This window comes from Trachymyrmex septentrionalis, unplaced genomic scaffold (genome assembly GCF_001594115.1).
Source record: "Trachymyrmex septentrionalis isolate Tsep2-gDNA-1 unplaced genomic scaffold, Tsep1.0 scaffold112, whole genome shotgun sequence".
Taxonomy (NCBI): domain Eukaryota; kingdom Metazoa; phylum Arthropoda; class Insecta; order Hymenoptera; family Formicidae; genus Trachymyrmex; species Trachymyrmex septentrionalis.
The window spans coordinates 297,404-309,941 of NW_017304248.1; the positions used below are offsets into that span (position 1 = coordinate 297,404).

General features: G+C 28.1%; 1 protein-coding gene across 1 annotated transcript in view; it reads right to left on the bottom strand.

Annotated features, from left to right (window-relative positions):
- Positions 1-4,476: 4,476 nt before the first annotated feature.
- LOC108752189 (glycogen phosphorylase) overlaps positions 4,477-12,538 on the bottom strand; it is a 16,204-nt gene continuing 8,142 nt past the window's right edge. Inside the window, exons 3-11 of the mRNA XM_018492864.1 lie at positions 12,138-12,452; positions 9,972-10,083; positions 9,570-9,889; positions 8,721-9,031; positions 8,531-8,645; positions 7,886-8,068; positions 7,302-7,649; positions 6,725-7,054; positions 4,477-6,418 (exon numbers count right to left, since the gene is read on the bottom strand). Of these exons, the coding sequence (XP_018348366.1) occupies positions 6,263-6,418; positions 6,725-7,054; positions 7,302-7,649; positions 7,886-8,068; positions 8,531-8,645; positions 8,721-9,031; positions 9,570-9,889; positions 9,972-10,083; positions 12,138-12,452 (2,190 nt within the window). The 3' untranslated portion in view covers positions 4,477-6,262. The remainder of the gene's footprint in view (positions 6,419-6,724; positions 7,055-7,301; positions 7,650-7,885; positions 8,069-8,530; positions 8,646-8,720; positions 9,032-9,569; positions 9,890-9,971; positions 10,084-12,137; positions 12,453-12,538) is intronic.

Consider the following 12,538-nt stretch of genomic DNA (forward strand, 5'->3'; position numbering starts at 1 on the left):
GTCATATAGTTACAAATAAATTGAAATAGAATTCATATAATAGGGTAACTCCGATATTTATGCCGCGCGAGGATTTACCGCAGAAGTCAAAAAGAATAGAAGAAGTGAGCGTACAAATCATTGTGGAAGAAAATATATATCCAGGTGTAGTATTGTGCATACAACTTTTCTAACAGCTGTCGTCAGAACGTGACATCTTATTCGCCATATTGCTACGATTATTTGAATTAGGTGTACGTCAGGATAATCATAAAATTAATACTATATTATCAGTTTCTTATTTTTAAATTGGACTGTTCCACCTTTCGATAAACTTCAGCTCACTTCCTAATCACCAATCCACTAATCACTATATAATAATTAAAATTTTTTTAATCGAAAGTACTCATAATGTTATCACTCGATTGTATTCATGTGCAATCCATTTTAATTGCATTCGATTTACGGAAAAGTTCCTCTTTGTGACTTAAAAACGGAGTCATATTCATTGAGTAGAAGGCACGTTTTTATTACTCAAAATAATCGTGAGTTAAAAACGTGAGCTGAAAACGGTGAAAAATTTTTATGATATACAAAAATGGTTTAAATTTTAGTAAAATATCAGATGTGTTGCAAAAGATCTAGCTAGCTGAATCATCGAATTGGATCCTAAATATCGTATAATTTAATAAAAATAGCTTCGTAAAAAATAATCATAATATAACAAATTCATCAAAAAAAATTTGTTTTAACTTAAGATATTTTTAAAATATTACATATTTATTTATGCATTGAGAATTCTACTGACTCTACGTCTTCGAAATAAACTATAAAAAGTAGGTTAAAATGTATTTTTTAAATAAAAATTATTGACAGTCGAAAGTTTTTAAAAAATTTGGCGAAAATTTATGCGAACACATTATAAAAAAAATTCTTTTCTGATGCGTTTTTCCGTAAAGTTTTTAGTTTTGAAGTAAAAGACATCGTAGAAAAAGTAAATTTTTGCACAAGAAATTCAATATCTGCGAAAAATAATCATAGGAACTTTTTCCAAAAAGCGTTTTAAAGTTTAGAGAGTAAAGTTTACGATAAATACTTATTTGTTAAATATTATCTGATGATGTTCCATTCAGGTAGTGTTTAAAAAAATAATAAAAATATTAAAAGGTCAGTTTTTAATTTTATGTAATTTAGGAAAAAAACATCACAAAGACGCGCGCTTTCTGACACGATAGCAATCGAGGTGTTTTTATTCTGTGAATCCTTTTGCTTGATCACAAGGCATATCACTATATGTATATTGCAATAATAATTAAGAAATAATTAAGATAATAATTTAGAACAAAATTATTCGTTTGCAGCTCCGAGAGGTACACCACAATTTGAGGAAGAGCAATTTTTATCCAAAGTATTTTTGTGGTTAGCAGTGATATTCATCTGCTGGCTGTTAATGGCATAACATTATTTCTAAATCATATACATACCAGTCTGCCCAATAATTTGTAATTTTTGTTTAATGATATCCTGTCGATTTATGATAATCGCAACATTATACATCGGTTTTCATTATGTGATTTTTACAAAGCCTCTTCGAAACAAAGAAATGAAAATACAAATTTACTTCCGCGTATTTAAAAAAAAACTGTGCAACTCTAAAAAAAATTTATTTTTCTCATTTTTACTTTAGAAAAGAGGCAAAAAGTATATTGAACCATTTTTTTGTCCATATAAAACGTTTTACACGATTTCATTGGCATTTACATACTTCGAACAGGATTAAGCTCCAGGCAAAATGCGAGGGAATAGCGATAGCGATAGGAATAACACGATTTTAACTCTTGAGAAATTGAATACATCGAAATATATAGTCTCTGGGTTGAAATCGTTCCCATCACTATCTCCATTTCTTCGCATTATACTTTCTTTTTATTTGGATAATTCTGATATTTTAATATTAATCTTTTTTATGTATATATTATATATAAATATATTATATTCAGAAGAAAGACGTAATAAGCATAAGGAACGTATAATCTCTTATTCAATATACAAGTATAAAAATGTATGATTTAAGTGAAAATACAGAGGAAAATATTATGTATTCATTAAGACGCGCGGTTTTATGAGAAACTGCAAATTTGAACAGTGTATATAATAATTAAATAAATATATGTATGTATGTATAGTGTATATAATTTTGAATTAAAATGAAAATTAATGTGTATGCATTTAAACAATATTATGATTACATATTAATATATACATATATAAATATGTATATATCATATATTCGTAGTTAATGCTTACTGAAATATTAAAATATAACAGCTCGTAAAAAAAATAGATTCTCACGAAAATATCAGCAATAATTAATTTATTCGCTTGTTTTAGCTCCGAGACTACCATGTCTTCAGCTTCATAGTTCTTCTTAGCTTCTTAGTATATTCCCTAGGTTTGGTTTTCCGAACCTATTTTTGAGGGGTCACAGTACCATGCATATCAATTAGATTCGTAGTTCTTTCATTTGATGATGCTTTCATTCTTTGGTGAAATTCTCTTATAACTCAAATCTCAAGAGCATATTAGATGATACTTAATGAAAATATTGTTATTTTATATTCTGAGATATAATTCAGTAATCATATTTTAATTAGAGATCAATTGAAATTATATTCAATTGAGAAGCGAAATAATTGCTTATATAAAATCTGACTCGAAATACAAAATAATTAAAACAGTGCTTGCTTAAAAATCTTTTATATGTCAACTCAATGACATGACAATTAACATGTATTAGTAAGTTAATTATTAAAAAGGATATTTCTTTCCAAAAAAAGAAAAATTTTATTACCTTCGAGAATAATTTTAAGAACATATAATGGAACCAAGAACCCGAATCGGAATTAGAACAGAAAACCGTTCCATAAGCCTGGTTTTTTTTTAATGAATCGAAATCAAGATCAAATTCTATAAAGTTTATAATTATACATAAAAATTATAATAAATTATTTATAACCGAAATTATTTATAACCAAATCAATAATATTATTTTCGATTCTTTCTCCTGTTCTTAATTTATATAGGTCTGTTTATAGCTAAATTAATTTTCATTAGCTCAGAGTATATTTCTTCTTCCACATGGGAAATTCTGAACTAGTGCAGCCAATAATGTATAGGTATGTATATGAAAAACTCTCCCCCTCACTGTTATTTCGCTTTTCCTCTCCTCCCACTCTCGTATTCGTTTGCTCATATTATCATTGCACTTATGATTTGAGTCACTACACATGTAAGAAAATTCTATCCAAAGCCTAGTGGGCTCTAAATGTCAATTTACTGTTGACGTAACGGTATTGATGTAAGAAAGAATTATTATAAATCAATTTTGAAATATCTTTCGAGAGAATTTATTGAAATATTTAGAATTTAAACATTGTAATAAATTGTTTTAAAAAAGGTTTCCTAATTATTGCGCACTAATTTTCGCACTTGACTCTTATGCACTTTTATTTTTATACTTGAAATAGAACTATCTTTGAATTGAAATTCAAAAATACTTATTTGGATTTAGTTGAATTATATAATGTGCAAAAAATTTTATTTAAAAAATTTTTAATTTTAATTGACGCAAGTTTATATTTTTTTATTGACGCAAGTTTAGATATTATTACTTGAATTGGAATAGAAAGATTATAAAGTTTTGAATAGAGATACAATTTAAATAAAATTGTATAATATGTAAAAACATAAATAAATCTTTTTCTTTGTTGATAAATAGGAAATCAAAATATTACCTATATTGTTTTGTGATAATAACAGAAAAGACTGAAAAATAACTAACTGTAACTCGTTATTTTTTAGAGTCAGTAACTTGTAACGGTAACTAATTACTTTTCGAAACAAAGTAACTCTCCCCCCCCAACCCTATATTATGTATCTTGCAATGTTAAGCATTTGAAAAGATAATAAAATAGATAGTGTTGCAGAGAAGCTATTTTTGCAAATGTTATTTTCTAAAAAACGTATTCAAGAATATTCACCACAGATTTTATTCTCAACAAGTTACTAATGCTCTTCTTATAACATACAATATATTATTTAAACGATATATTATTATTTTAATATATTACATAAGTACTTATATAAACTATATGCCACGACATAATTAGTGTGTAGATAATCTCCTGATAAAATAGAGCAGGCCTGTCCAATTTAAGCTCCAGAGCCAAAACGCAAACCTATCAACGCAAAAAAGTTCAATATAAGATTTCACAATGTAAGATATCACGGACTGTTGATAAGCGTCGCTCAGATACGTATCAACACATAATAGTCTCCGAAATCTTAGTTATATTGAACTTTTTGCATCGATGAGTTTGCGCTTTGGCTCCAGAAGTCAAATTGGACAGGCCTGAAATAGAGAATAAGCATATTTTTCTCTTTTTTTTCTTTCATTAATATTGAAAATAAAATAAGACAGTCATATAATTCATTACATTTTTTGTGTTTTATCGAACATTTTCGCGTATCAAGATTAAGAATCTGTTACTCTTGAAAAGGCATTTTTATCAATTGCCTTTTGAATGAATCATATACAATAAGAAATATATTAAACACGATCAGAATGATTCGATATCTGAAATAAATATACTCATATAACCGCACGATGTTACAGGAAAGTTTATAGCGTCAGTATACCATGCACTTTTCTAATCCTTTCATTAATAGGAATCATTGAGTCTTTTCATCTATCTTCGTTCATATGAAAAGAACTACTTACATAGAACAAAATATATAATAGATATCTAGTGAATATTCACATGTCCATATGGATAACTACTAGTAGACATCTGGATACATATAATAGCATATAGAATGTGTTGCTAGAGGTATAAAAAAATGTTTATATAAATATCCATTGAATATAACGTAGATACTTAAAATTAGATATTCTACGGATATTCAAGATATCAAATGGGACATTTGTACGTAGATCTATATCTAATGGCTGTTGATTAGGAACTCATGGATATCCCTAATATCCATAGGAGATATCTAATATATTATGTTCTGTGTAGGTAGATATATAATAGTTCTCAATCTGTCAATAAAAATTTAATCTAAATTTAATTTAAATTTATTTATATCTAGAATTTGTGTGCCATGTAATTCAGAATCATCCAATCTTCAATTTTAATTCATAAATTTTATACTCGTCGATGTGTATGATAATTTTGAACAGATGTTATGTTAGGTGCGTTCTGTTTACACGCTTTAGGCGTGCTCAGTTCATGCTTGTTATCTATCAAACATTAAACAAGGACAAATGAAGCTTATAAGCGCTGTAAGCCCAAAACGGAACGTACTCTTAATTTACAGATGATATCATTATCATGCGATAAAATCATTCTCTTTGAATTCTATATACAAAAAAGAGAATAGTGCTCTAATATAGCTAGGTTATATCTGTACATTTCGGCCGATTTTCAATTTGGTTGAATGCCAATTGGCATTTAGACTACGTGCTGATTAATGAGATAAGGGCGGGAGCCAAACTGAAAATTAGTCGAAATGTGCAGACATCACCCAGTTCTGCTCTAGTAACTAGAGTACTGCACTATATATAGTTTCATCACAAAAAAGGTGAACATAAAAAGATTCTAGCAATATCTGTGCCATTTTGGGCAACATTTAAAAAGCCCTTATTTCTGTAAATATTCATAGTACATTGTAAGAAATTATCGCGATATACAGGGTATTCTGAAATTCGCGAATCAAAATATCACAAGTGTTCAAAAAATTAAGTAAAAAGATTGTATATATTTTTATTTAAAGCAATAATTTTTTGCAAAAGTATAAATTTAAACACTTTATTTATATATTTAAACTTTAAATATAGCCACTTACAGATTATATTTCGACAATCATCTATCTGAATCATACGGTAGTATTAATAGCGCACATTTCAACGTATAAACAGCCCGTAATTGATCTTATGTGAATTATAACTATTTCACAAACTATTGCTTAAAATAAAAATTTACAAATAATCTTTTTTAATTTTTTGAAGACTTTCTCACTGTGGTATTTTGCGAATTTATAATTCGCGAATTTTGGAACATTCTGTATACTTGCAAATAATAATTCCTATTATTTTGTGCAATTATAATTATTTTGGCATTAATGTCCTAAACATTATCGTTTATGACAGGAGGATATTATTAGTTATGAAAGAAGACAAACACTATCGAGATACTTTATGAAAAAATAGTGGCGAATTTATTTAAATATCACGAGGGTCGTGTGGATCCGGGAGTTTCTGCCAGTTCGGTTCAACACCCCAAATCTCGCGCGCGTACTCCGCTATTGTACGATCTGATGAGAATTTTCCCGACGATGCTATGTTATGGATAGCCATTTCTACCCACTTGTTCTCGTCCTGAAACAATTAACAAGCGACTGTATCATGGAGCTCTTGTAGGAAATTAAAATTTCAAGTTAAAATTAAATTTAAATTAAAATTTTTTTAAATAAGAATGTAGGAATGGTGATGAAATTGACCGATTGAAAATAATCGCGCAGTCATATATCTGAGATAAAAATCTATTTTAAATATATGTGCTTCTATTAGTCTAACATCTAACTTTGATATAATTGGTATTTCTCATATCTAGTTGATTTACATTTTCTAGTCAGTCTTTTTTATAAAAAGCTTATAGAAAAGTAGTTATAATAAATTAAGTACCTGATAGACTTTGCTAACACGATCCTGCATGTTTATATAGCTTTCATAATCAGCCAAGAGTAGGAATCTATCCCACTTAAGCAATACATCAGCGATATCTCGGAATTCATCAGGGTTATTTGGACTGAAAAATCCTCCTTGGATTTGATCGATACACTGTTTAGCTTCCGGTAATTTATTGTAATAATCGTACGCATTATAGCCTTTTTTTTGTAGAGCCTCTACTTCCATCACTGTCATACCAAAAATGAAAATGTTTTCATTACCCATCTCTTCTGCCATTTCTACATTTGCTCCATCTAAAGTACCAATGGTCAATGCGCCGTTTAGCTAAAAATAAAGCAGAGCTCCATTATCTAAACCCAATTTTATAATTTACAATTTTTAAAAAATAACTGCAATAATACAAATACTTAATGTTAATACTTATTAAATAAATTAGATAAGAGCATAAGAAGTAATTAAGATTATTTGTGGTTTCATGTTTGTCAAATGAGTTTATTATCGAGATTATCTCGTCAGACATGTAAACAAATGCGTAATCTGAAATTTCATTTCGTTGCCAAGTATTACTGACCATAAATTTCATATTGCCAGTGCCAGACGCCTCGGTGCCAGCAGTCGAAATTTGCTCGCTCAAATCCGCGGCTGGTATGATCTTTTCGGCCAGAGTCACGCGATAATTTTCAAGGAAGATTAATTTGAGCTTATCGCCGACGATCGGATCATTATTAATAACATTAGCAACGCTGCAGATGAGTTTAATGATCTTCTTCGCCAAATGATAACCTGGTGCTGCCTTACCACCTATCATCACAGTTCTCGGAACAAAATGAGCAGACGGATCTTTTTTTATTCGATTGTATAAAGTGATAACATGTAGACAATTCAATAATTGTCGTTTGTACTCGTGTATACGCTTCACCTGTTAATAAAATATCATAATTCGATGTTATATCATTTTATCTCAAACCTAGTTGAATTTTTTTTCATGCAGTTTAAAATTCGGCTCTCAGAGACGAGAAATGGACACGCAATAAATTAATTGCAGTTTTTAACAACTAAAAAATGTATCATTATTTCAGGAATTATTTTATTTTTAACTTTTACATGAAATATCAAATATATGTGTCTCAGTATTTGTATTCATTGTATTCTAACCTGGATATCAAAGATAGATGCCGGATTAACCCGAACGCCATATTCTTTCTCTAATGTTTGAGCTAGTCGCAATTTATTTTCCTGTTTGACTTTAACAATGTTACGTTGAAATACCGGATCCTTCGCCCACTTCTTCAATTGCTGCAATTGTTCTAAATGAACTGTCCATTCGCTACCGATTTTCTACAAATTATAAAAAAATTACAAAATCATATACATGTAAAATATACATGTGTAAATCGTAATTATAAAAATTAGAAATTTGGATTGAATTCCAATTGAAATTGATAACCCTTTTATAATCTTTTCTTAAGATGAATCAAAATCATTAGATGTATTGAAATTTTACAAAGTTTATTTTATATATACCGAAATCATAAATCGATAAAATTAATTTATAGTTTTTTTTTCAGTATTTAATACATAATTTGTTATTTTTAATGTTTCATTTATTTTTCGAAAATCAACCATTTCTTAAAGCTAATAACATTTTTTTTTAAGACAACATTTTTATTTTTTATTTTATTTGATGACGTTATTAATTAAAATAATTATTCTTAAATAAATCGTGCATTTAAAATCAAACAAATATTCTTTTAAATCCAAATCCCTAATTAAAATAACTTCACGTATTTGAATACTGACTTCTTCAATTATATCGGATAGATTTGGATTACAAAGTAACAGCCATCTTCTCGGCGTGATACCGTTTGTCTTGTTTTGAAATTTCTCTGGTGTCAGTTCGTAAAAGTCTCGGAAGCTAACAAAAGGAGAAGATACATTAAACGTTTCAATAAAGCATTGTTAGATTTAGATCTAAGAAAATTCTACGTACACACTGTCTTTGAGAATTTCTGAATGAATACGAGCAACTCCGTTTATGGCATGACTACCAACGATTGACAGATGAGCCATATTGACTCTCTTTTCACCTTCCTCTTCTATCAAGGACATTTGACGAATACGATCCATATTGCCAGGCCATTTAGCTGCGACATTTTGAAGATGCAAATGATTTATCTCATAAATGATCTGCAAATGCCTTGGAAGAATACTCTCCAACATATGGGTGGGCCATCTTTCTAATGCTTCGGGAAGAACCGTATGATTTGTATAGGCGCATGTACGTGTCGTAATATCCCAAGCCTAAAAGTTAAGATTTTTCAAGATGTCTGTTTCGTATGATAAAGACATCCATTTTGTCAATGTCAAATTTCCGTCACTATTAAGCATACATTTAGATAAAAGCCGGAAATTGAAAAAATCGATCATTTACAGTAATCAAAATTTTAAATACGTCGAAGGTTTTGTATTTTTTTTTTTTGAAAATATAATATATCTTATTTGAATTCGCATAACTTATAAATTACCAGATTCCGAATCTAAGAGATGTAAAAAATGTTTTAAATAAAAATTATTTTTTCTTAGAAGAATATTAAAATGATTTTAATTTGGTTTTGATTCATGATCATATCAAAGTCATTATTTTAGAATGGAATAAAAAATATAAATTAACCTTACACATAAAAAATATGAAAATACATAATTGTATGAAAAAGTATGCAACCGCACATTGTAAGTTGTAATTCTTTTTCTATTTTAACAAATTTTTTAGAAATATCTTTTTTTTTAGTATGTATAATAGATACTAAATAATAATGCCATATGCATATGATAAACATACCTCCTCCCAAGAGAGTCTTTCAACATCGATAAGGATTCTCATTAGCTCGGGAATAGCTAGAGACGGATGTGTATCGTTGAGTTGAATAGCTACTTTATCAGGGAAAGCTTTAAAATCAGTTCTATGATGCTCCCTTGAGCCGAATTTGCTAGCTTTATATCTTCGGATGATGTCTTGCAGAGTAGCAGCTACCATAAAGTATTCCTGTTTCAATCTGAGTTCTTTGCCTTCAAAGAAATTATCGTTGGGATAAAGAACTCTGGAAATATTTTCTGCCAGATTACGATCAATCACCGCCTGTATATAGTCACCATCGTTAACTGAAAGTCAGTAATACAGAAGAGTCAAAATATAGAAAGACTATTGTTGTATCATAGAAACTTATTGAAATTCAGTACTTACAAAACTTCAAATTAAATTCTGTAGGCGATTTTGCGGACCACAGCCTCAATGTGTTAACAACATTATTTTTGTAGCCAGGAATTGGACTATCATACGGCATGGCAAAAATAACCTGTATTAATAATATTAAATAAAATAGCATAATTATTATTATTACAGATTATTTATACGAAGTATCCCAAAATCATCGGACATTCGTTTAATCAGACATTTTCTATAAAATTTAGAATTTTTTTACTAAAATATCGAGAAATTCGTTATTTATTTCTAATTTTGTGCATTTTTGTGGATAAGCTTTGAATTAAAACTTTGTTGAAATATAATGTTGACATATATACATAATTTTGTCATATTTTCTCTGCAGGATTTTTAGCTTTATATTTTCTATTTAATTGTATTAAAACTCTAGATACGTCAGCATTTTGAAAAAGAGAGATCAGTACAAATGGCAGGATTGGATAATAACTAGTTATTAAGTTAAAAGATAAATAAAATAAGTTAAAAAATTAATAACTTTTAATTGAGTTCAATTAATTTCAAATTAATTAATTTTTAACTTAATTTAATTATCTTTAAACTTTAATTTATTACATTTACTAAACAATAAACTGTGCTTGAGTTTATTAAACACATATAGAAAAATTTGATTCATAATCAAATGGTGTTGTAGAAATCAGTTCATTCCTATCATCAATAAACTTTGTCATAATATTTCATCTTATAATTCTAGTAAAAAATTATTAATTAAATATACTTAAAAATGAAACTGAAAACATTGCGATTGAACCCCGATATTCTTATCATAAGAGCAAATAAGAGTAATGTAACGGTTTTAATTATGTGAATTTATTTATATATATGTGTGATGATATTAAATTTAATTAACAATTTTTACAATAAAACACTGTTATATCATAGTTTATTTTGGAAAAAAAATTATATAATATAATTTTTACTAATGTGTTATATCCTTCACAAGATCTGTTACTCACGATCTCACAATTTAAAAGCAGGATGATCGTAATGATTGGCATCATCGTCGCATTACAACAGTGCGTTTAAACTGTTGGCGCTAATCTACGAGAGTATTACAATGAGTGTCAAAATTGTATAACAGCTTTTTTAACAGTACCTCTAATTTTATATTACTAATGTTCCTGGATTTAGAATAAATTTGGCATTTTACTTTGCATAATTTTTTAATTTTCCAATCTGTATGTGACTTTAAATTTTGTACTATTTTTGATCACCAATTGTTATAACCTTGATAATAATTTCATTTTCACGAGTCAAAATATTTGTATAAATGCATGAATGTTGCTTTGCAGTTTTGTAGTTAGCATTAAAGTTTTAATTTAATTCTCTTTTAATCTCTTAATTTATGATTGATTTTTAATCATTTGAATCGTTATTTCTCATCTTATTGTTTAATTTATTAACCTTTTCTTTTTTAAATTAAAGTTTTTTTTATCTCTATAAATAAATTTTCTATAAAATCTTCAACATTAAAAATAGCTCAATGATTGTGCGATGGACACGACGCTCGTAGTACCCAAAAATAAACATGAGTTGAGTCTGCATTTAGGGAACGCTATTGCATCACGCTCATTTCATGTCTAACAAGCAATAAAAAAAGAATAAAAACTTTTTTTAAATTCATATTTTCGAAAAACGTGCGAGCATAGCCAGTACAAAAAGAAGATATAAGATTACTTACGTTCTTAAAAATTCTATTTTATTTTTCTTTTATATCAAAATATGAAAATATCTATGTAAAAGTACTAAAAGTTAGTTTTTATTGTACAAGAAATATCTTTTATTTTATATTATTTACAAATAAAATATTAAATGTATCTATATAATTGTTTTCATTTAAAGTAATTTAATTTTTTTTAAATTAGGATATCCTAATAAAAGATGTTTTTTAAAATTTACTTTTTATTTAACTTAAGTTAATACAGTCTTAATGTAAGTTTAACTAAATTAGTTTTTTGTTCACTCAACTTTTGACTTAACTAATTGTAAGTTAATTTTATAAGTTAACTTAATTTAGTTAAAAAAACCCTTATCTAACCCTGCCAAATTGTGATATGTAATGAAACAACATTTAGCAATTTTTTGAAACATACATTCTATAAAGTATCATGTATTAAAAGGATTTATTACCTGCGTATTCACCCACTTTTTGCCCTCTGAAGTGTCAATCACATGGCCATAAAAGTTTACCGGCAACATAAATTCTGGCCGAGCTTTTTCCCAAGGATTACCATATCTAAGCCAATCGTCGGGCTCCTCTATTTGCTCACCGTTTTTTATTTTCTGTGCGAATATACCATATTCATAACGTATACCGTATCCATAAGCGGCTAAACCTAATGTAGCCATACTATCTAAAAAGCAGGCAGCTAGACGACCTAGTCCTCCATTACCGAGTCCGGCATCTTCTTCAAGTTCTTCCAATTCTTCTATATCCAAACCCATCTATAAGAAATAGTTATATGGAATTTTATAGATGATATAGAGTTGTACATATAAAATGATTAAAATGATCTGTGTCCTAAGCACAA